The sequence below is a fragment of the Somniosus microcephalus genome, chromosome 2 (assembly GCF_052327205.1).
Source record: "Somniosus microcephalus isolate GS21.2 chromosome 2, FLI_Smic_1.0, whole genome shotgun sequence".
NCBI lineage: Eukaryota > Metazoa > Chordata > Chondrichthyes > Squaliformes > Somniosidae > Somniosus > Somniosus microcephalus.
Window position 1 is genome coordinate 326981916 of NC_140988.1, and position 25683 is coordinate 327007598.

Below are 25683 nucleotides of genomic sequence, written 5' to 3' on the forward strand. Positions count from 1 at the left end.
GGATCAAGGGGTATGGGGAGAAAGCAGGGACCGGGTACTGAAATTGGATGATCAGCCATGATTGCATTGAATGGCGGAGCAGGCTCGAGGGGCTGAATGGCCTACTCCTGCTCCTATCTTCTATGTTTCTGTGATTGGGAGGCTGATACTGCAATAATTAGCTGGGTTAAATTTGTTCTGTATATTGTAGATAGCACAAACCTTTGTGTTCAGGTGCATATCTTTCTTTTTCTCTCTCTCTTGCTCTCTTCCTATGTTAATCTAATGTTGTGTAGGGCCAAGCTTTAATTAGCTTTAAGGTTTTTTGGAACCAAGACCTCCCTCTACAGGCTTAAAAGGCGATTGCAAAACCGGGCCCAGTATTATCAACATAATACCACAGGAAACAGTATTTACACTTCTCATGACAATTTATAGTCTTTCTGGCTGCAGTCTACTACTGACATGAAGTAAAAAGTTGAAATATCTATTCATTTGAATTAAGCAATATAAATAACACAGCCAACCGGTGTTTAAAAATTGAATTATCAGATATTTTGAATTGAGCAACTTCAATTAAGAGTAACACAACTAAAATTTCGCATACTTTAGAAATTATGCTATCCAGATCTGAGCCTTAGTGGTAATTTTTTAACTGCTTTCTCAACCTGCGCTGCCACCTTCAATGATTTGTGCACATATACCCCCAGGTCTCTCTGTTCATGAGCCCCCTTTAGAATTGCATCCTTTAGTTTATGTTGCCTCTCCTCGTTCTTCCTACCAAAATATATCACTTTGCACTTTCCTGTGTTAAATTTCATCTGCCATGTGTCTGCCCATTCCACCAGCCTGTCTGTCCTCTTTGAAGTCTATCACTATCCTCCTCACTGTTCACTATACTTCCAAGTTTGGTGTCATCTGCAAATTTTGAAATTGTGCCCTGTACACCCAAGTCTAAGTCATTAATATATATCAAGAAAAGCAGTGGTCCTAGTACCAACCCCTGGGGAGCATCACTATATACCTTCCTCCAGTCCGATAAACAACCGTTCACCACTGCTCTGTTTCCTGTACTTAGCCAATTCCGTATCCATGCTGCCACTGTCCCTTTTATTCCATGGGCTTCAACTTTGCTGGCAAGTCTATTATGTGGCACTTTATCAAACGCCTTTTGGAAGTCCATGTACACCACATCAACCCTTTCTGTTACCTCATCAAAAAACTCAATCAAGTTAGTTAAACACGATTTGCCTTTAACAAATCCGTGCTGGCTTTCCTTAATAAATCCACATTTGTCCAAATGACTGTTAATTTTGTCCCAGATTATCATTTCTAAAAGCTTCCCCACTACAGGCCACTGCCACTACTGGCCTGTAGTTGCTGGGTTTCTCCTTACACCCTTTTTTGAACAAGGGTGTAACATTTGCAATTTTCCAGTCCTCTGGCACCACCCCCGTATCTAAGGAGGATTGGAAGATTATGGCCAGTAGCTCTGCTATTTCCACCTTTTACTTCCCTCAGCATCCTAGGATGCATCCCATCCGGTCTGGGTGACTTATCTACTTTAAGTACAGCCAGCCTTTCTAGTACCTCCTCTTTATCAATTTTTATCCCATCCAGTATCTCAACTACCTCCTCTTTCACTATGACTTTGGCAGCATCTTCTTCCTTGGTAAAGACAGTTGCAAAGTACTAATTTAGTACCACTGCCATGCCCTCTGCCTCCATGCATAGGTCTCCATTTTGGTCCCTAATTGGCCCCACCCCTCCTCTTACTACCCGTTTACTATTTATATGCCTATAGAAGACTTTTGGATTCCCTTTTATGTTAGCTGCCAATCTATTTTCATTCTCTCTCTCTGCCCCTCATTTCCTTTTTCAGTCGAACAGTGGGCTGTCTTTAAAGAGGAGATGGTTAGGGTACAGTCGAGGTACATTCCCATGAGGGGGAAAGGTGGGGCAACCAAAGTCGTAGCTCCCTGAATGACGAAAGAGATAGAGTAAGACGAAGCAGAAAAAGGGGGCGTATGACAGATGTCAGGTTGAGAATACAAGTGAGAACCAGGATGAATATACAATGTTCAGATTTTTCTAATCCAGTTTCACTGAATTTATTCTGTACTTCCTAACTTTTATAATTTAATGAACTACTTTAAATTTATTCAATATATTTTTTGTCACTTTTAATGTATCTTAAAATCAAAAATTTGTCCTATGCTGCACCCTGGATCTAAGAACCAGTTCAGGAGACTGAGCATTAAAGTTTGACATGGTCATAGTATGTGAGCATCCAAGGCAAAATTCAACGTCTCTTTCAACTCGCTGTTATAGTGAGAGAATTGGAGAATGGGGAAAAAGAGCAGAGCAATATACGAAGGGGGGAATTTTTCAGGGGGTCAGTGGGCGCTTTTGGTGGCGGGTAGGGTGGGAATTTTTTTTTGACCGGGTAGGGAACCTGCTGTCAACCCGCCGCCACGTTAGTTTCCCAGATGTCGGGTTTGTCATCGTTGAACAGACCTGACACCAAGCAGCGGGGGATGCAATTTAGATGATGAAGAGCTTGTTAACAGGCACTTAAAAACTATTTTAAGCTCGCCTTTAGATATTAATAGCTCGCCCACGGCTTCCCTGCTGCTTGAGGATCACTTCAGGTAAGCAGGTCAGGGGGTTATGTCAGCATGGGATAATTTCTTAACTTGACAGCTGCAAATGTTCTATAAAAGCTCCCATTTCATAGCTGTTCACTTTCCAAGGTCAGAAGCTGTTGCTTACTGCATTTGGAAGACAGATTGAGCTTTAAAATCTGGCAGATGGAGTATAATAATGTGGATAAATGTGAGGTTATCCACTTTGGTAGGAAAAATAAAACAAATTATTATTTAAATGGAGAGAGACCACAGAATGCTGCGGTACAGAGGGATCTGGGGGTCCTCGTACATGAAACACAAAAAGTTAGCATGCAGGTACAGCAAGTAATTAGGAAGGCAAATGGAATGTTGGATTTTATTGCAAGGGGGACAGAGTATAAAAGTAGGGAAGTCTTGCTACAACTGTACAGGGCGCTGGTGAGACCACACCTTGAGTACTGCATACAGTTTTGGTCTCCTTATTTAAGGAGGGATATACTTGCATTGGTGGCAGTTCAGAGCAGGTTCACTAGGTTAATTCCTGAGATGAAGGGGTTGTCTTATGAGGAAAGTTTGAGCAGGTTGGGCCTATACTCATTGGAGTTTAGAAGAATGAGAGGTGATCTTATTGAAACATATAAGATTCTGAGGGGGCTTGACAGTGTAGATGCAGGGAGGATGTTTCACCTCATTGGCACAACCTCTTTCACCGTTGACAGTTCGCTTCTGTCATCGCAACTTCACCTGCCATCTATTACATCAGCATCGGTGCCCTTGAAACTATCTTACCTTGGTCCTCAGAATCCCACCACGATCAGCCCCAACACCAGCAGCACCAGGCATGTCGGCAACACCAACCTTCTCCGCAATCAGCTGATGCTACAGAGGACATCAGCACCTGAGCACATTGCTGCCAGGGATGGCCTCACCATGGCCAGATTTACTTCACTTGATGCTGTACACCCTGGCTGCCACATGATGCGCCAGGTTGGCACCACTCCACACCAACACTATAAAGCATCCCTACAATGCCCAAGCCATTCCTTTCACACTCCTTGCCATTGCGGGGGGTACCATTATGTCACACCATTCACTGCAACTCATTAAGCCACTTCCAAAGGTGCACACAAATCTGTCCAAGAACGCAAAGTGTTGAAAATAAAGATTTCAATGTTTGACTGCACATTAACAGAAACTTCGCATGAACATTGGCTAAAACACCCACGTGCCTACCCTTGTGTGTTGTTACTTGGTATGATTGGACTAGGATGAGGGTGAGGGGTGGCTAGTGATATGGGGAAGTGATAATGTAGAGAGGGATGAGTGGAGGTGCAAGGTAAGTTGGTGTGAGTAAGGATGTGCAGGAGTAGGGAAGGCAGAGTGATGCGGCTGTGATGAGTGGCACAGCAGGATAAGGTTGAGTGTGGCTTTGTAGTAACGTTTCTTGATCAACTGAGATCATTGAAATGTTTGTGCCACTGCAGCCTGGTCCTACTAACAACATCCCTGCTTGTGTTGTCCTGTGCAATGTGCAACCAGGCTCCATTGGTCTCCTGGGCGGGTATCTTCCGCCCATTGGCAGGGAAGAGGGCCTCCCTGCGTGCTGTGACTCTGGAGGGAGTCATGGGAGCGCTTGGGTGCAGCCGTGCATCTCTGTGCAGTGCTTGTCAGTGTTTGCAGCACCTCAATGCTATAGAACACTGACCGCACAACTGTCAAAATCAATTTGCACGTGGTCCCTTTAAGGAAACTGGCTGATGACGCGTCATCAAGTGATGTCATCAGACCCGCTTAACAAGCCCAATCAGCGTAAGATCATTTTGGACAGCGGGCTGGAGCCAGCAGCGGGGTCGCACCGAACCCGCCGAGGTAAGGGAAATCACGGCCGAAAAGTAGGTTTTTCTTGTCCACTAGCAATGCCGTGCACTAATGGAAAAATATATATTTCAAATTTAGATATCTTTCTGCTCCCCAATCCCTCACTAATTTTCCATCTTTTCTTGAGGATATGCAGAGCTACAGTATGGTACAGTGGACACTGGCATTGTTCTGGTATCTGGTCAAAGTGACCATTCATTGTGTGTATAATAGATTGGGCTAACCAAATTAGTAACAATACTGTGGAGGAGGAATTCCTGGAGTGTTTACGGGATGGTTTCCTGGACCAATATGTCGAGAAACCAACCAGAGATCAGGCCATCTTGGACTGGGTATTATGTAACGAGAAAGGATTAATTAGCAATCTTGTTGTACGAGGCCCCTTGAGTCGGAGCGATCATAATATGATCGAATTCTTCATTAAGATGGAGAATGAAGTAGTTGACTCAGAGACTAGGGTCCTCAATTTAAATAAAGGAAACTACGATGGTCTGAGGCGTGAATTGGGTAGGATTGATTGGGGAATGTCACTCAAAGGGTTAACGGTGGATAGGCAATGGCAAACATTCAAAGACCGCATGAATGAACTACAGAATTTGTTCATCCCAGTTTGGCATAAAAATAAAACAAAAAAGGTGACTCAACCGTGGCTAACGAGGGAAATTTGGGATAGCATAAGATCCAAGGAGAGGACATATAAATTGGCCAAAAAAAGCAGTAATCCAGAGGATTGGGAGCAGTTTAAGATTCAACAAAGGAGGACAAAGGGATTAATTAAGAAAGGGAAAATAGAATATGAGAGTAAGCTTGCTGGGAACATAAAAACTGACTGTAAAAGCTTTTATAGATATGTGAAGAGAAAAAGATTGGTGCAGTCAAGCGTAGGTCCCTTGCAGTCAGAATCAGGGGAATTTATAATGGAGAACAAAGAAATGGCAGACCAATTAAGTACATATTTTGGTTCTGTCTTCACAAAGGAGGACACAAATAACCTCCCAGAGATGTCGGGGAACATAGGGTCTGATGAAAGGGAGGAACTGAAAGAAATCAGTATTTGTAGGGAAATGGTGTTAGGGAAATTGATGGTATTGAAGGCCGATAAATCCCCAGGGCCTGATGATCTACATCCTAGGGTACTTAAGGAAGTGGCCCTAGAAATAGTAGATGATCATCTTCCAACATTCGATGGAATCTGGAACAGTACCCATGGATTGGAGGGTAGCTAATGTTACCCCACTATTCAAAAAAGGTGGTAGAGAGAAAACGGGGAATTACAGACCGGTAAGCCTGACATCGGTAGTGGGGAAAATGCTAGAGTCCATTATAAAAGATGTAATAGCAGAGCACTTGGAAAACAGTGACAGGATCGGACTAAGTCAACATGGATTTACAAAAGGTCAATTGTGCTTGACTAATCTACTGGAATTTTTTGAGGATGTAACTAGTAAAATAGATAAGGGAGAACCAGTGGATGTGGTGTGTTTGGACTTTCAGAAGGCTTTCGATAAGGTCCCACATAAGAGATTAGTGTGTAAAGTTAAGGCACATGGGATTGGGGGCAAGGTATTGACTTGGATAGAGAACTGGTTGGCAGATAGAAAGCAAAGAGTTGGAATAAACAGGTCTTTTTCCAAGTGGCAGGCAGTGACTAGTGGGGTACTGCAGGGATCGGTCCTTGGACCCCAGCTATTCACAATATATATTAATGATCTAGACAAGGGAACTAGATGTAATATCTCCAAATTTGCAGACGACACAAAGCTGGGTGGGCGTGTGTGCTGTGAGGAGGATGCCGAGAAACTACAGGATGATTTGGACAGGTTGGGTGATTGGGCAGAAGCATGGCAGATGCAATATAACGTGGATAAATGTGAGGTTATCCACTTTGGTGTCAAAAACAGGAAGGCAGATTATTATCTGAATGGCAATAGATTGGGAGAAGGGGAAGAGCAACGAGACCTGGGTGTCCCTGTGCACCAGTCGCTGAAGGTAAGCATGCAGGTGCAGCAGGCGGTTAAGAAGGAAAATGGTATGTTGGCCTTCATAGTGAGAGGGTTTGAGTACAAGAACAAGGATGTCTTGCTGCAGTTGTACAGGGCCTTGGTGCGACCACATCTTGAGTATTGTGTGCAGTTTTGGTCGCCTTATCTGAGGAAGGATGTTCTTGCCATGGAAGGAGTTCAGCGAAGATTCACCAGGCTGATACCTGGGATGGCAGGAATGACGTATGAGGAGAGATTGGGTCGATTGGGCTTGTACTCGCTGGAGTTTAGAAGAATGAGAGGGGATCTCATTGAAACTTATAAAATTCTGGCAGGACTGGACAGACTAGATGCAGGGAGGATGTTCCCGATGGTCAGGGAATCCAGAACCAGGGGTCATAGTCTAAGGATAAGGGGTAGGCCATTTAGGACGGAAATGAGGAGGAATTTCTTCACCCAGAGAGTGGTGAACCTGTGGAATTCTCTACCACAGAAGGCAGTAGAGGCCAATTCATTAAGTATATTCAAGAAGGAGTTGGATATATTTCTTAAGGCTAAAGGGATCAAGGGGTATGGGGAGAAGGCAGGGTCCGGGTACTGAATTTGGATGATCAGCCATGATCGCATTGAATGGCAGAGCAGGCTAGAGGGGCCAAATGGCCTACTCCTGCTCCTATCTTCTATGTTTCTATGTGTGAGCACAGCCAGCAAGCATTGGCTGGCTACTAGATAACTATCTGTTTTGGAACCATAAGCAATTTCCCTCCCCTCCTCCATATATTTAACAACTATGTATTGCAAAGTGCTATTCTCATTGACTAATGGTGCAGTATCACAAATAATCCTTTTTATGGTACAGTACATTTAAGGATTGATATGCCCACAGCCCTGAAGTAGAGAACTCGGGAAAATATTGGTCTCCAGTTCAGTGGACCAGAGGAAAGTAGAATTGGCATGTAACCATATAAAAGAAGCATTATACCGGGATGTTGAGCATTTCTGATTCTCTTAATTTGTCATTTTGTTCATGTAATTATTGCTGTGGCTGTAAATCACAGTGTAGTAACCTAGAGTAAATGTGCAGAAAATATGTTCTGAATGATGGATGACCTGTGACTTTTTTTCAAAAATCAACAAAAGTCACATCCAACTGATTTGATTAATTTTTGATACGTGAAAACAAAGAATGGAAAGGAAAGAATCAACAAATATGAAGACTAAGCAAAGAGTGAAAAGTGCCTGAGGATGCACAGAACTAGGATCAGTGGTAACACACTCGCCTCCGAGTCAGAAGGTTGTGGGTTCAAGCCCCACTCCAGACTTGAGCACATATTCTTGTTAGAAATGCAACTCTTGCAGACTTCAAGGAGACTGAATTCAACTAATGTATTGCCATTGGAATACACTATTTTTGTGGGGTGGAATGATTCTTCTCTCAAATGTTGAGTGCCTCGCCTTGGCCTACTCCATCTTGGAAGGATGCTAACAGAACTGATTGGCTTCTACTGAGGAAAAAAAATCAAACTGGAGAATTGACTTCCTTCTCGTGCACCCCATCAACCTGTTAGTGGCATTACTGGAATCGAAGAGCAGACCACAGCCTCCCCTCTGTTAGAGGTAGGTGGGTGTGCAATCTTGCGCAGGGAATTTATTTTGTATAAAGAGCAATCCTATTTTAACCATTTTATTTTGCTTTTTCTTTTTCTTCAAACTTGCAGGGCAAACTAGATTTGAACACATCCCTGCCAATAAGACAGACTGCATCCATTTTCAAACAGCCAGTAACTAAAGTTACAGATCACCCGAACAACAAAGTAAAATCGGAGCTGCAGAGAGTAATAGAACAACCACGACAGGTAAGTTTATCGTTCTATGTGAATATTTTCCTAGTAGCCAGTATTTGCATTTGATTGGAAAAAAGAGCAACCTTTTTTAACATTTTCTCATTTATAGGTTGCTAAAACTGCAGTATGACTTATTTTCCAAACTAGACTAGTTATTTATTTTTCCCCAAATGAGTTGCAGTCTTTGACCTTATACTACACTACTGAAATAAAAGGTGATTCCAACATTTTCAATAGAGGCCACTTTAGGCATCCAGCCTGTAACGCAATTGTACAATTGGAGTTTTCTGCCTCCATCTGTTTCATTGCACAGCCAGCAGAGCATTACTGGTCACTGTCTGCACCAAAATCTACTCCAGAGTGGAAGCAGAAAAATTTGAGCACCCGCACAGACTTACTTGGCATATGGATTGGCAGATCAGCTGATTTCTCAAGCGGTGCACACAAAGCTATTTTGTAGCGGACCTCTTATTTTAATATACATTTCTAGGTTGAAGAAACATAGAAAAATAGGAGCAGGAGTAGGCCATTCGGCCCTTCGAGCCTGCTCCGCCATTCAGTATGATCATGGCTGATCCTCTATCTCAATACCATATTCCCGCTCTCTCCCCATACCCCTTGATGCCTTTTGCGTCTAGAAACCTATCTATCTCCTTGTTAAATATATTCAGTGACTTGGCCTCCACAGCCTTCTGTGGTAGAGAATTCCACAGGTTCACTACCCTCTGAGTGAAGAAATTTCTCCTCCTCTCAGTCCTAAATGTCCTACCCCATATCCTGAGACTGTGACCCCTCGTTCTCGACCCCCCAGCCAGGGGAAACATCCTCCCTGCATCTAGTCTGCCTAGCCCTGTCAGAATTTTATACATTTCAATGAGATCCCCTCTCATTCTTCTAAACTCTAGTGAATACAGGCCTAGTTAACCCAATCTCTCCTCATAGGACAGTCCTGCCATCCCAGCAATCAGTCTGGTGAACCTTCACTGCACTCCCTCTATGGCAAGTATATCCTTTCTTAGGTAAGGAGACCAAAACTCCAGGTGTGGTCTCACCAAAGCCCTGTATAACTGCAGTAAAACTGAAGGCTTGAGACGGCAAGATCACCAATTCTTGCTCCCACTCCCCAATACTTGTACGATAAGCCATGAAAGTTAACGATGTTAGTTCGTTAACTGGATAAATATGAGTCTGTATGAGGAACTTGAAAGACCAAGTGCAATTTTCTCATCTCGTACATGTTCTTAAAGCTGGTTGTATTAATGACTGGTTGGTTGTCTGTCGTCTCTCCAAATTTAGAATGTATGAAGATGTTATTGTTACAACATTGTGTTCTGGCTTTCTTGACAAATTGCATTTAATTTTGTTAGATGTTGGTCAGTTTGTTTCACTGATTTTGCTTTAATTTTAAAGCATAATGGATAGAGTGCTGTACAATAACATTCTTGATATGCACTAGGTTACAGGTCAGATGTTTGGTTGAAACATTCATTTACTTGCAGGAGCAGCCTCACTTAGAAGTATTTGCTTGTTGCATTTCAAATGAAGTTCTGATACTCTTTTCCATCTAAAATGTGATTTTACATCGGGCCTTCCTCATGCGAAGGTACTCCTGAGGGGCTACACCACTGGTTAGAAGATGCCCTAACACTTTTCATTGAAACGTATAAAATTCTGACCGGGCTAGACAGACTGGATGCAGGGAGGATGTTTCCCCTGGTTGGGGGTCGAGAACGAGGGGTCACAGTCCCAGGATACAGGGTAGGACATTTAGAACTGAGATGAGGAGAAATTTCTTCACTCAGAGGATGGTGAACCTGTGGAATTCTCTACCACAGAAGGCTGTGGAGGCCAAGTCACTGAATATATTTAAGAAGGAGATACCTGTAGATAGATTTCTAGATGCAAAAGGCATCAAGGGGTATGGGGAGAGCGGGAATATGGTACAGGTAGACTATCCTTTATCCGAAAACCTTGGGACCAGCTGTGTTTCGGTTTTCGGAATTTTTCGGATTTCAGAAGGTTTTCATCTCCGTATCTGACAACAAACACTGTTGCTTAGCAACAGCTTGTAAACACTCGGGCCCTGCCTTGGAAGTGTCTCTGAAGCTGTTGCTAAGCTACAGACTCCACAGCCTGACTGTTTTTTAAAAAAAAACCTAGGGGAAGAAAAAAAACCTAGGGGAAGAAAAAAAACCTAACAAAACGGCTGCTGATTTCTGCTGTTAGATCGAGGTTTCCGGCTCCCCCTGCTCCGTATCTGAATTCCTTGACTTAGCGGGGATCTGGGGCTCGACTGCCGCCGCCAGTTGTGGGAAAGCCGGATATCGGCTGACTCCTACACTAAGCTGGCCCGCAAATCAGGTCGGGGGGCGGGGGGGGCGGGGGAGGGGGGGGAGAAGAAAAGACTATCGGACGGGCCGCTGCAGCTATGGGATGGGCTGCTGTATTGTTGGGTTCACTCTCCCGGTACCTCTTTCACGCTGCCTGGCTCGGCCTGCAATCTCCTACCCAGGAGGGAACTCTGTAACCCTCTGCCCTGCTCACAGGGAAAGGCAGAGCTCCCGGACCACTCCTGTCATGTTTGGCGCCACTCAGGTCATGTCGTGCGCACGACTTACGCTCCACGAAAAAACTTTTGGTTTTTAGAGGTTTTCGGTTTTCGGAAGTGCGGATAAAGGATAGTCTACCTGTATTGAGATAGAGGATCAGCCATGATATTGAATGGCGGAGCAGGCTCAAATGGCCTACTCCTGCTCCTATTTTTCCATGTTGCTATGTTTCCTCACTCCTTCATAAACATCGACGACTACCTTGCTTCAATGGGGACTGTAGAATGGTGCACCAGGCATGGATTAGAATGAGGCATCAACTTGGTACCTGCACAGTAAACATTTGAAAGCAGGAAACTAGATAGAACCAAGAGCTATCAGACCACAGGTCTGCAGCCCTACCACATCCAGTAGAGAATGTTGATGGGCTGATAGGGTGGTAATTGGCTAGGTTAGATTTAGGCAACTACCTGGATGAAGAGGCTCCACAAACATTCCCATCTTCAAATATGGTAGAACCCAGTACATAACTAAAGAGAAGAGGCTAAAGTGTTTGCAACTGTCTTTAGCTAAAGTTGCTAAATGGTCAATGGCCATGGATGCTAGTGACCAGTCAGTTTGGTTCTCCACATGACATTTAAGTAGTAGTTGAGTGCATTGGACAGAGGAAAAACTGTGGGCTCTGACAACATCCCAGCTGTAGTGCTGAAGATTTGTGCATCAGAATTGTCTGACCTTGGCCAAGCTATTCAATACAGCTTTGACACTGGCCTCTACTGACTATGTGGAAAAATGCCCAGATATGACCTACCGACACATCTAACCTAGCCTGCTCACATCAACTGCAAAGGGATGGAGGGAGCCATCAAATGATACCTACTCCCCAATAACCTGCTCATTGATGCTCAGTTTAGGTTCCACCAGAATGTTGTCACAGCCTTAACAGGAGTTGAATGCCAGAGAAGAGGTAACAATAGCTACCCTTGATATCAAAGCAGCATTTGACCAAGTATAGCACCAAGCAGCCATAGTAAAACTGAGGTCAATGGGGGGTTAAGGAAAAAGCCTTCCAGCGACTGGAGTCATACCTTATACAAATTAAGATGGTCGTTGGAGACAGATCATCGTAGACCCAGAACATTTCTGCAGAAGTACCTCAGGACAGAGTGCTTGGCTCAACAGTCTTCTGCTTTATCAGTGACCTTTACTCCATCATAAGAGCGGGGGAGTGGGAATAACTGGATTGCTCTTCAAAAGACTTGATGGGCCGAATGGCCTCCTTCTATGCCATACTGTTCTGATTCTACAGTGGGGCTGTTCACTGTACAGTGTTCAACTCTATTCACAACTGCTCTGATTTATGAAGCAGTCCATGCTATTCAATACAGCTTTGACACTGGCCTCTACTGACAATGTGGAAAAATGCCCAGATATGACCTACCGACACATCTAACCTATATCCAAAGCAGGACCTGGATAACATTCAGGTTTAGGCTGATGAGTTGCTGATAACATTTGCACCACAGAAATGCCAGACAATGACTAACTCCAAGAATATAAGGCCCAACCACTTCTCCCTGACATTCAGCGGCAGCACCATCACTGAGCCACCCAACCATCAAAATCCTTGGGGTCATCCAGAAGCTTAACTAGAGCAGTCATATGTAAGATGGCTGCAAGAGCAGTGTGAAGGCAGGGCACCTGTAATGCTTACTGCCATCTACAAGGCTCAAGTTATCAGTGGGATGGAATACGCACATAACCTGGATGGGTGCAACAATGAGAAAGAGAAAAGAAAGAAAGACTTGCATTTATATTGTGCCTTTAGCGACCACTTGACATCCCAAAGTGCTTTACAGCCAATTAAGTACTTTTTGAAGTGTAGCCACTGTTGTAATGTAGGAAACGCGGCAGCCAATTTGCACACAACAAGCTCCCACAAACAGCAATGTGATCATGACCAGATAATCTGCTTTAGTGATGTTGGTTGAGGGATAAATATTGGCCAGGACACTGGGAAATAACTCCCCTGCTCTTCTTTGAAATAGTGCCATGGGATGGTTTACGTCCACCTGAGAGGGCAGATGGGGCCTCGGTTTAAGGTCTCATCCGAAAGATGGCTCATCCGAAAGATGGCACTTCCGACAGTGCCGCACTCCCTCAGTACTGCACTGGAGTGTCAGCCTAGATTTTTGTGCTCAAGTCTCTGGAGTGGGACTTGAACCCACAACATTCTGACTCAGGCGAGGGTGCTACCGACTGAGACACTGGCTGACGCACTATTCCAGACAGAGCATACCACTTGATCAGCACATCCGCCATTGAATTAAATATCCATTCTCCAGCACCGATACCATGAGTGTGATATGATACTGTGGACCTCCTATGTTTGACTTAAGTATTGGACATTTTGATTCAAATTTCACTTCAAATTTCACATTGGGAATTCGCAGCTCAGTAGCTAAGAAGTGCAACTAAAATTACTCAAAGTAAAGCAGAGCTGGAACCAGGCAAATTGTTTACTTACAGATATCAGTAAGATGGGTGTGCCACACTATTATTGATCAAAGTTTTGGCTCCCACCATCAGTCTTGGTAGCTACGGGTCTAACTGGCAATCTTCTTGCCACTCTGTGCTCCTCCATGCATGCTCCCCTCCTACGTGAGACAGCCAGCCCACTCTGCGCTGCACTTGTGGCGGCTGCACTCCACTCCCGGTTCTCATCAAGCACGCTTCCGGCCACTGCTAGAACATAAGAACATGAAAAATAGGAGGAGTAGGCCACTTGGCCCTTCGAGCCTGCTCCACCATTCAGTAAGATCATGGCTGATCATCTGCCTCAACTCGACTTTCCTGCACTATCCCCACATCCCTTGATTCCCTTAATAGCCAAAAATCTTATCAATTTCTGCCTTGAATATACTCAACGACTGAGCATCCACAGCTCTCTGGGGTAGAAAATTCCAAAGATGCACCACCCTGTGAGTGAAGAAATTTCTCCTCATCTCAGACCTAAATGGCCGACCCCTTATTCTGAAACTGATCCCTGGTTCTGGACTCCCCAGCCAGGGGAAACATTCTCCCTGCGTCTACCCTGTCCAGTTCTGTAAGAATTTTGTATGTTTTAATGAGATCACCTCTCATTCTTCTAAACTCCAGAGAATATAGGCCCAGTCGACTCAATCTTTCCTCATAGGACAATCCCCCCATCCCAAGAATCATTCTGGTGAACCTTTGTTGCACTCCCTCTGTGGCAAATATATCCTTCCTTAGACCAAAACTGTACGCAATACTCCAGGTGCAATCTCACCAAGGCCCTATATAAATGCAGTAAGATGTCTTTACTCTTGTACTCGAATCCTTTCGTAATAAGGACCAACATACCATTTGCTTACCTAATTGCTTGCTGTACCTGAATATATACTTTCAGTGATTTGTGTACAAGGACACTCGGGTCCCTCTGAACACCAACATTTCCCAATCTCTCACCATTTAAAAAATACTCTGCTTTTCTATTTTTCCCTACCAAAGTGGATAACTTTACATTTCTCCACATTATATTCCATTTGCCATGTTCTTGCCCACTCGTTTAATATGTCTATATGCCCTTGCAGCCTCTTTGCATCCTCCTCTCAACTTACATTCCCACCTAGCTTTGTATCATCAGCAGACTTGGATATATTGCATTTTGTCCCCTCATCCAAATATTGCTATAGATTGTGAATAGCTGAGGCCCAAGCACTGATCCTTGCGGTACCCCACTAGTTACTCAAATGACCCGTTTATTCCTACTCTCTGTTTTCTGTCCAATAACCAATCCTCAATCCATGCTAGTATATTATCCCCAATCCCATGAGCCCTAATTTTGTTTAATAACCTCTTGTGTGGCACCTTATGGAATGCTCGTTCGCTTACTCTTGACCACGGTGTTCCCCTGTAAGGACGGCCCTGCTCAGTACTCCCATTATGTCGTGGACCCCCTGGAAAGTCTCTACAGACCCCCAGGGGTCCGCGGACCTCAGTTTGAGAACCACTGGGCTAGGGGACAGAAAGCGAAGAGTAAATTAATACTTTTAAGATTGACGGAATGTGGACACTGGTATGCTCCAGGGATCTGTACTGGGACCTCTTGTTTTCCATTTATATAACTGACTTGGACAGAGGCATGAAAGGAAGGGTATTAAAGTTTGTTGATACCAAATTAGCAAGCGTGACAATCTGTGAAGGAGCTTGTAGGACATGGGTTAGCCAGGTGGGCAGTTCGGTGGCAGGCGTAGATCAATGCAAAGAATTGTGAAGTACAGTTAACTCTTTCGTATCCGGCACCTACGGGACCAGGATGGTGCCGGTTGATGACAAATTCTGGATAAGAGAGGTAGGCAATTTTTAACACACAAAATAAAAACCACGAACTAACTCGGCCACCATGGGAAACTTGGACTTGGCAAAACGAGTGCTGGATGGATTCGGCAAGATTACCGGTTATCTATTTTGCCGGTTATTAAAGAATTCCAGCTGATTATGTGCCGTTTAAACAAGAGCTTACTGTAGTACATTTTAGTGCAAAAACAGTAAAAAGAGCATCTTGCTAAATGGTAAGATTCTTAACTTGAGTGGAGGAACAGAAAGCTCTAAGGTGCAAATATAGATCTTAAAAACTGGGCGTGCTGATAAAAAAAAGCTACAAAAAGGCAAATAGGATTCTGAGTTTTATACATACGGTAACATAATTTAAAACAAATTAGACGAGTGAAAAGGAGAGATATGGAAGGAATGGGTTTAGAGAAGGCCCAAGTGAAGAGAAAGGAATGATATGATGGGCCAAAAGATAGACTCCTGTTGTGTAATTTCTATGATTTTAGGCTAAATTGAAGACATTTGCAGGGCTGCCAAGTGGAGTAATCCTCACTCATTAAACATTACATGTTGGATCTGGCAATTGCACAGGATAGTGCCTTTACTTGAACTGTCCTGTCAACTGATGTCAAAACTCCACTTTAGCGCCCTCTCTCCTCCCAAGTACTACTTTGGGATGCTCCTGTGGTGCGGAGAATGTGGAAGAAGAAAGATTTATTACCTATCTCAGTAAGCTGTTTTTCATTCTTTGAATAAAAGCATTCTTACCACACCAGTATCCGATTTCATCTAGTCCCACAGTCCACGCTGAGTGATGGACCATCTTAAGGTCGCCACACTATAGGCAGAATGTGATTGCATTGGAGAGGGTGCAGAGGAGATTCACCAGGATGTTACCTGGGCTGGAGCACTTCAGCTATGAGGAGAGACTGGTCAGGCTGGGGTTGTTTTCCTTGGAGCAGAGGAGGCTGAGGGGGGAACCTGATTGAAGTGTACAAAATTATGAGGAGCATAGATAGGATAGATAGAAAGGAACTTTTCCCCTTAGTAGAGGTGTCAATAACCAGGGGGCATAGTTTCAAGATAAGGGGCAGGAGGTTTAGAGGGGATTTGAGGAAAAACATTTTCACCCAGAGGGTGGTTGGAATCTGGAACTCACTGCCTGAAAGGGTGGTAGAGGCAGGAACCCTCACAACATTCAAGAAGCATTTAGATGAGCACTTGAAATGCCATAGCATACAAGGCTACGGACCAAGTGCTGGAAAATGGGATTAGAATAGACAGCGCTTGATGGGCTGAAGGGCCTCTTTCTGTGCTGTAAACCTCTATGACTCTAAGGCTGGGAGAATATCAACTGATTTGTTTCTGTAACTTCAGTCAAAGAAAACTGATACATTGTACCTATCTTTAACAGAGTGATAACAGCGTTATGTGTCAGCACTGGTACAGATAACATAGCGATGGTTTTTTTTTGCAAGATAAACATTGGTTTCTAGGAATGCATCAAAGAGGGCCAAACTCCTATGCTGCATGGAGGATGCTTTTTCATGGGGCAGGGGACTCGACCAAGATATGTAATCTATCTTTAACATTACAGGTGTGACTTTTAACTAGAAGTTGCTGAAGGATCACACCTGAAACATTAAACTATCCAAATTCTGATCAACCTTCTGTGCATTTTCAACATTGTGTAAAATATTCAACAGTTGGCTTTTGCCCACTACATCCCTGAAGGCAGTCGCCCCTTTAAATCACTGCTTTATATAGTATTTGAAATTAAACATATAACAACAAGCAATGCAATTTTAACCATTTTAAACTCTGGGGGAAAAAATTCAGTTGGTTGGCACCTCCGGGGGTGCTAGGAACCTAGCGCCCGAGCGCGGCAATTTTAGTGCTGCTCACGAAATTGACAAGTTGTTTTGCGGCGGCGCTAAACACTACCGCCACGATCTCCTGCACCCACAGATCGTGACGTCAGTCAAGTGTGCAACGCCCCGATAGCGCCCTGTTCTGGATATTGAGTCTGCCCCCTGCCTTAGCGCCTGCCACTAGGAATGACGGGTAGAGGGGAACATTTTCAAGTCGGGAAGGGGCTGGGGGAGCGCTATTTAACCATCGCTATGTTATCTGTACCAGTGCCTTGTCAAAATTTTTGGTTTTAACGCTGTCCTAAGGAGTTTTGGCCCTCAGCACCACTTTTGAGGTTCCTAAGCGCCAAGCTCTTTCCCTGGGCCTATCCATTAGTGCTTCCAACACGATTGTTTTTGAGGTGTCTCCAGGCCGAGATTCAAGGCTGCAATGAGCAGGGAGTGGCTGGCCAGCAAGATGGCCCTTCACCTTTTAAGAACGGGACAGCACCAGTGTGTCTGGCTTCCATGGTAACTGGCATCGCCTGAGCTTCGGTAGCGCCTCGCTCCCTGACGTTTGCGCCTTAAGAGAGGTGTGTAGCGCCTGATTTAGCGCTCAAATCACCTCCAGGGGCAATAGAGGTGAATTTTGCAGTCGGAGGCGATAATTAGCGCCCGGCCGATATTAGCGCCCCAAAATGGGCGATACCGAATTTTCCCCCCTATATGTCTAGTTTGGCGTTAAGCAAATATAGATATAATAATAATCCTGGGAAATACTTCTGCTTTTATTAGCAGGGAAGGAGTAGAGGTTCGAATCAATATTGCAGGTGCTCTTTAGATTAGCTTAATTTATTACAAAGACACTTTTTTGCATTTTGGCTAGATAGGAAATTTACCCTATTCTGAAGAGGTAATAGGAATTTTAAATCTGCAGTTTAACAGTAGGACTTTGAGTTTCACTAGGAGAGCTTATTGCACATTCAGTTTTGTAAAAGGTGGCTGTTGGTATAGCACCAAATTACCAGTAGATGTCTCCAAAGCTGCATTATTGAAAACTATAGTATTGGAAAATTCAGCTCCCCTTGGGAGATTCACCAGCTCTTGGACCAGTCCATGAGGAATGAGTTCTGATGGTGTACTTTATATCAGTGGTGCTGTTTAATTATCCAGATCTCCCTGATCGGAAGAACGTGTTCATCACAGCCATAGATTTGTTTAAAAAAAAAAAAAAAAAATCTGCCCATCTAGAATAAAATCAGATTCTAGTGAAGCTTAAGCTTTATATTTAAATAATGATTTTTAGATTATTTAAATTGAAATTCACTTGCATTTATGTAACATGCCTCTCAAATGTGTCAGTGGTTTCTTACTTAGAAGTATACTGACTGTTGTATTATCAATTGTGGCAGCCATTTTGTGTATAGCATGATCCCACAGACAATGTTCTGTCCAGTTAATCTGTTCGTTTTGGTGCTGTTTATTATAGACCTTTTACGTCTCTTGAACTGGCAGATGGGTTCTTGGTTCATCACCTCTGAAATGCAGCACTCCCTCAGTACGACACTGAAGTGTCGGCCTAGATTTTGTGCTCAGGTCTTGGAGTTCGGCTTGAAACCAGAACACACTGATTCAGGAGATTGCTAGCAACTAAATCAAGTTATCATGTGTTTCAAGCAATTATTTTCATTTTTTTTTTAAATGCCAAAAATTGGGTATGGTCTGGCTTCCCTTCAGAGGCATTTTTCAGCTTTATTTATCGCTAAAGAGACTTGAGACACTTGTACACAACCCTGTCTCTCTTTTGGTTGGTACTTTTACCAGCACTGCGATATGCAGGATTTTGAAAAATCTTTTTATTCTTCAAAAATACATTTCAATAGTTATTTTCAAATTGTTGATTCTATTAGTAGATTTCTTTCTAAAATTGATGGCTTTGATCTGTCTGAAAATCACTACCATTATAGGTTTTGAAATCCATCAAACATTTTTAAAACATTCTACCTGTATGTGCCTGAAAAATGCTTTGCAATGCTTCTGAATGAGCTTCAGTAGGTGTTGCTTTCCTGAGGCACTGGAATGTGCTGTGTCAGTCCTAGAACTTTTGGGAAATTGGAGATGGTATGCATGTTTGCATTTTTAATACTGAAACATTTAAGCCTCCGTTTTTTTAACTCTGGGCGGGTGGGGTAATGGGTGGGAGAGAAACCGCTGTGGAAAGTTGAGTGTGAGGCCCGGGCCATTTTAACTCCCATACCGCATTTAAATAGTGCAACACTGTCTCCTGCCAGTGACGGTAGGGCTGGCGGACAGGAGCGGCCATTCAGGTGGGAGCATGATACCACTGGGAACCCAAGGGAAAGGTCCCTGGCATGAGCGGAGTGCTTTGGGTGGTGGGATTCGGTGGAGATGCCGGCACTGGGCGGCAGAGGCAAAACTGGGACTGGGGAGACCCAGGGACGACTCCTTGGGGCTCAGGAGATTGCTTGTGCTTCTCCTGGCTCACAATAAATCCTCAGGAAAAAGTCAAGGTCCCAGCCTCTCTGCTGACTTCCGCCAGGTCTGGCTGGCAGGTTTGGCCACGTACGAGCCTCCCAATTTTTGTAGTTAAGATCGTGTCATGCCGCCGATGACATTACTGGACTGTGGCTTTTAAATGTAATGTAGATCCCTGCCTGTTTTTTGATGAGTTAAAGTGGCATTAGGTGGGAACTCGTCATGAACTTTCCCGCCATTTTAACGACTCGCTCGCCAGCCCTGTTTGCGCTGGGCAGGTTTAGTTAAAATCCTGGGCTTTAATCTTGATAAGTGGGCTAGGTTACTATTGTGAAAACTCTGCTTTATCCTGGAGTCAGGAAGGTTCCTTTCAATTCATGGTTTACTAAGTAATGGTAGAAAAGAGGATGTCTATGTATCTTTTGTAACTGTAGTGGTTGTTGAAAGACTTGTATTAGGTTAAAGCTCCCATGTTCTCAGTCAGAAACAGGAAGATGTGACGAGTCCTTTGCTCCCCGAGATGGTAGTCACATGATTCAGTTCTCAGCTCCAACTATTTGTGTAGCTTTGGAACGTGTTGATGTTCATTCTTAGAATCAGAATCACAAAGGTATTCTGAATGCGTAGCCTCTCGGTAACTTCAAGGATGGTGATACGCTGCTCCCCTGTTGCAGCAATCTGGAAAATATAAAAAGCTTGTATGTCATTTTGAGTGCAAGGTTGAACTGTAGGAAAGTATGTGAGCTGTAGAGAGACCTTATTAGCCTTTTCACACGAGGAAATATCCCCACCAGCTCCTAATTATTTAGTTTGTACATTAACTGTGGTAAATTCCCACATTGGTGCCACTGCTGCCACCTGTTCTGGGCGTAGCACCGCCTTGTTGATTAGAAATGAATCTGACATGAAACCAAGTGATCAGTCATTACTCAAAAGTCAGGGGATAAATGTATGAAAGTTGCAACTCACTATAGTTTCTTATGCAGCTTTGAGTGTTTTCAAACTAACTAGTTTAATTCCTACCATGTTTCCTGCGTAAATTGTGCATTCGTTTGAAGCATATTCAAGGTGGAAGGGACTTTCATGAAGAAAGAGGGAACTTGCATTCTATACAGCTCCCTATTGCGTCTTCTGAAGATCCTTATAGTGCCTTGATGGGTTATTGTCACATGACAATTATTTGCATTTTGGTTGGATGAACTATTAGCAGTGTAGATTACAGTCTGCTTGGAGGAACCCAGAGTAATTCCCTTGACACGGAGTTCTTGTGACTTGGTGAGCTCTGTTCTTTGATGATGTGGAAGGATTGCTGATATGGAGTCAGTATATAAAATTGAAGCCCTTCTTGGAAGAGAGATAGTATATATGAAGGACCTGGAACATGCATTTCCATTCCACCTTGCCTAAGGCTTCCTCTGCATTGAAGAACATAGCATCAGTCATGAGGATCATCATAATCAAATCTTATGTAGATAATTTGCTTGCAAATTGATTCTTCCTGCTCACCGAGTCCAGATAGTCTAGTATCAATCCCTTTAGCAATTATTTAGTGTTGAAAAATGGACTGATACTTGTTTTAAATCTTACAAATCGATCTTGTTGAAACTGAAGCTATAATTAAGATTGCCTTTGTTCTGCTATGTGAGTGAAGAGAATTTTGCACTGTGCCAGCCCAGAATCCAGCTAGTGTTAGTTGATGCAGTTTGGACAGGTGCACTTTCTGAATTGTTTTCAGGTAGAGAATGTCTCTTACGCTTTTACATAAGGTATCTCAACTTCTCAGCAGCACTTTGGGATGTTCAGCAGGGCATTTGAGAGATATAATATTTTGTGGCTGCACTACATCACGCTCTTCCACTTTGGCACCTTTCTCAGCATTATTTCCTTTGTTGAAATTATAGGATGTCTTCTCCTGACATAAGGTAAGCCCTCAAATTGTAAGGGAATTTCAAAGTGGAAGCTCAGCTTTTCAAGGATCATTCCCTTTTGCTGTTTTTGGGAAGGATGAGCAAATGGTATAAGGAGTACTGTGCAAAGCATTTCTTAGCTATGTACACTTACAAATATATAATTTTGTGTGGTTATTTGTGCATTAAAGAATTTATACGTTAACTCAATTTCTATTGGCGTAAGGGTTAACACAGTCTGCATCAAAAATAGAATAAATTCACTATTGCACAGTTCCTCAAGTAGTTGTTTTTGTACCATAGATTTAAAAAAAAACATATACAAATACAAAAATATTGTAAATTCATAGGGTGCTCTGGTAATAGTTTTTTTTAACGTGCCTGTGATGACTGGCCACCAGATTAATTTTTCTCAAAAGGTTGAAGAACCATCCACATTCATAAGCACAAAAGAACATAAGACGTAGGAGCAGGAGTCGGTCATTTGGCCCCTCGAGCCTGCTCTGCCATTCAATAAGATCATGGCTGATCTGATCTTGGCCTCAACTCCACTCCCCTGCCCGCTCCCTGTAACCCTTGACTCCTTTATCATTCAAAAATCTGTCTATCTCCACCTTAAATATATTCAATGCCCGAGCCTCCACAGCTCTCTGGGGAAGAGAATTCCAAAGATTCACGACCCTCGTAGAAGAAATTCCTCCTCATTTCCGATTTAAAAGGGGTGCCCCCTTATTCTGAAATTATGCCCCCTAGTTCTAGATTCCCCCACAAGGGGAAACATCATCTCTGCATTTACCCTGTCAAGCCCCTTCAGAATCTTATGTTTCAATAAGATCCCCTCATTCTTCTAAATTCCAATGAGTATAGGCCCAACCTGCTCAACCTTTCTTCATAAGACAACCCCTTCATCTCCGGAATCAACCTCGTGAACCTTCTCTGAACTGCCTCCAATGCAAGTACAGTATATCCTTCCTTAAATAAGGAGACCAAAACTGTACGCAGCGCTCTTTGCTCAGCATCTTTAATAATAAAAACATTTGTTCCAATATAGAATAGTCTTGGTCTACCACGACTTAAAATATAACTTATTGCAGCACTGAGTTGTGTAGTTGGGATAAAGGCTTATTCCTATGTAACTATTAAAATCAAAAAGTTGCAGAATAGATTTTGAAATGAGTTTGCTTGGGCTGAATCAAAGCAGTAGTGTCGTTAATTTAAATACAGCAGCTATACTCCAATGTTAAGTCTTTTAATCTTTATCAAGCCCCTCAGTGAAAAGCTTTCCCCCCCCCCCCCCCCCCCCCCCCCGTTACTCTCCTTCAGTATATTCTGTTTTGGGAGAGAGTTTTTTAAATTTATGATGAGCAAAGAGCTATGAGGGGATGTTGATGTCATACACTCCTAACCTACATGACTGAAACAGAATCGTAAACTACTTTTTAACGATACTTTTGTGTACATGGAGGAAATTATCTTTATACGGACACTTCTGGTATAAAATCTCTTATGAGTGCAATCTACTTTAATTTTCTATTCTGATCACACTTAAACTTAATTATTTCCAGCTTGTATTGCTCATTTTTGAAGTTTCCAAATACAAGTCAGAATCTGAATAATGTTTGCCTGTCTTGCGTCTGACTATCTGCATCTACAAATGTCCATTGCCTTGTACATGCAATGTAGTAGATACTAGATTTTCAGTTCAATGCTCTAATGTTTTAATTTTTGAATATTTTCTGAATCTGTACCCCACGGTGCTCACATACCTGATTTCTTACAGTAGCAGATACTTCATTTCTTACTAGCAAAGGATTGGCTTCTCCCTTGTTTAAATCATGATACGGTAAAAACAGTGCTGCTGTAGTAGCACTATTTTAGCTTCAGTTTATTCAGCGGTGACCTTATCCTTGCATACAAAGGCCATTTTCTCTCCATTTTATGAGCATGCTGCTTGGGTGCTAGCAAAATGGTGTTTTTTTTTATAACCAGGATGCTTTATAGCTATGAACACTTTTGAATAAGTGTTTGTGAACTGCAAATGCTTTTCTTCCACCTGCTCATTATAGATTTTTTTTTTAATGTACCAGTTGTGTTCTAATTGTTCAGTTATTGTATTACATAGTGGGAGACTATAAAGTAGCTACTGCATCAGAGAATCCAAGTTAAAACCAGTAAAAAGAGTCAAACCAGAGCGCAGCTTCTAGGTTTTTATTCATCAGTTGCGAGCAGTACTTTGACTCCATTGGAGTTGTTGCTAAGAATGTTAATTTGGACACACGGGCGTGCCAGACCCGCCCCTGCGCTCTGTCCAGAACGTGGTTAGATGCTGCTAGCCCTTTGCAATGACGTGCCCTGTTGGAGTTGCTTTTTTTAATTCATTTATGGGATGTGGGTGTCGCTGGCAAGGCCAACATTTATTGCCCATCCCTAGTTGCCCTTTGAGAATGTGGTGGTGAGCCGCCGCCTTGAACCGCTGCAGTTCATGTGGTGAAGGTACTCCCACAGTGCTGTTAGGTAGGGAGTTCCAGGATTTTGACCCAGCGGCGATGAAGGAACGGCGATATACTTCTAAGTCAGGATGGTGTGTGACTTCGAGGGGAACTTGGAGGTGGTGGTGTTCTTATGCGCCTGCTGCCCTTGTCCTTCTAGGTGGAAGAGGTCGCGGGTTTGGGAGGTGCTGTCGAAGAAGCCTTGGCGAGTGCATCTTGTAGATGGTACACACTGCTTGTTATTGGTTTGACTTGCCTCGCGGGGTTATTCCGATTGGTTGTGCTGACCACGGTGACATCTCCCAATTGGTTATGCTGACCATGGTGACATCTCCCGATTGGTTGTGCTGACCACGGTGACATCTCTTTCCATACAATGTTGCTGGTGTTTCCATGGTGCGAGAAGTCCAGTGTTTTCACCCATGTTGCACACCATTTTAGGAGATAACTATTAAGCAGTAACCAAGGAAGTGAAGCACACACAACAGTCAACAAACACGTAGATACTCTGCTTTTTATCTTATCGTTTTACCAACAAAAAGATTAAAGTACACATGCATACAGCACGTAAATGTGTACTGAGCTAACATGGCCAACAAGTGTGTATTCAATTTTTATTTACTAATCAGAAATATAATAATCCACATTTGGATTCCCAGTTAGACACATGTGGCTAATGTAATGGACAACACTGCCCTGGAACTTTAGAAATACTCTGGTATTGGGGAGCTGGGGTGGAAGGGGAGACACGTTAGCAAAAATATCACTTTAACCTCACCGCACATGGCAAGAAATTGTTAACATGATCGAATAAAGAAACTTTCACTACATGGTGCTTTCTATGATATCAAAAGGTTCATGAATAATATATTGATAAAATGTAGTGCCTTGTTAATGATGCAACAAAATTAAATTTCATACTTTATACACAATGTAGTTAATTTCAACAAAGTTCCCAGAATGTCCTGAACGCTGTCATAAACGGTATAGTTGTATGAGCAAGACAAAGTAATGTAAGAGCAGTTACTTATTATGCACCAATTTGTAAATTCAATTTAATTGTACAAGTGGAAAGTCGTGAATGCTCCTACAGGCGGTTTCATTTAAGTTCCAATTTATATTGAACCCTATTGCTCCATAGATTACACTCGCTTGTATTTTTGTGTTCTCAAAATATTTGCAGCTGTGAAGACTATGGTTATGACTAATAACACGCAACCTTTTTATTCCCATATCTTTTGGTCAGCAGAGTAATGCATGCAGAAACCCATTACCATGCTCGAGTCTACAAACTACTGAGAAATCCACATAATTGGAGTTTCTTTCTGCCTGGTAAAGTGCACACACTTTATCAAGCTACACTCCATTTACCTAAACCCAGAGAAACATAGGTACAAGTGAGCTAGAACGTTAGCTTAGGGACCCCCAAATTTGTATAACAACAACTTGTATTTATATAGCGTCTTTAATGTAGTAAAATGTCCCACGGTGCGTCACAGGAGCATTATCAAACAAAATTTGACACCGAGCCACATGAGATATTGCGACAGATGATCAAAAGCTTGATCAAAGAGGTAGGTTTTAAGGAGTGTCTTAAAGGAGGGTAGAGAGGCGGAGAAGTTTAGGCAGAGAATTCCAGAGCTTCGAGCCTCGGCAGCTGAAGGTACGGCTGCCAATGGTGGAGCGATTTAAAATCGGGGATGCACAAGAGGTATATATAAAAGGG

General features: G+C 43.1%; 1 protein-coding gene across 4 annotated transcripts in view; it reads left to right on the forward strand.

Annotated features, from left to right (window-relative positions):
* mbd2 (methyl-CpG binding domain protein 2) overlaps positions 1 to 25683 on the forward strand; it is a 143279-nt gene that overhangs the window by 23599 nt on the left and 93997 nt on the right. For 3 of the 4 annotated variants that reach the window (XM_085974753.1, XM_085974776.1, XM_085974760.1), the window contains exon 3: positions 8185 to 8322. The exons of the other annotated variant lie outside the window; for it this stretch is intronic. In XM_085974753.1, the coding sequence (XP_085830879.1) occupies positions 8185 to 8322 (138 nt within the window). The remainder of the gene's footprint in view (positions 1 to 8184; positions 8323 to 25683) is intronic. 4 annotated transcript variants of the gene reach the window in all.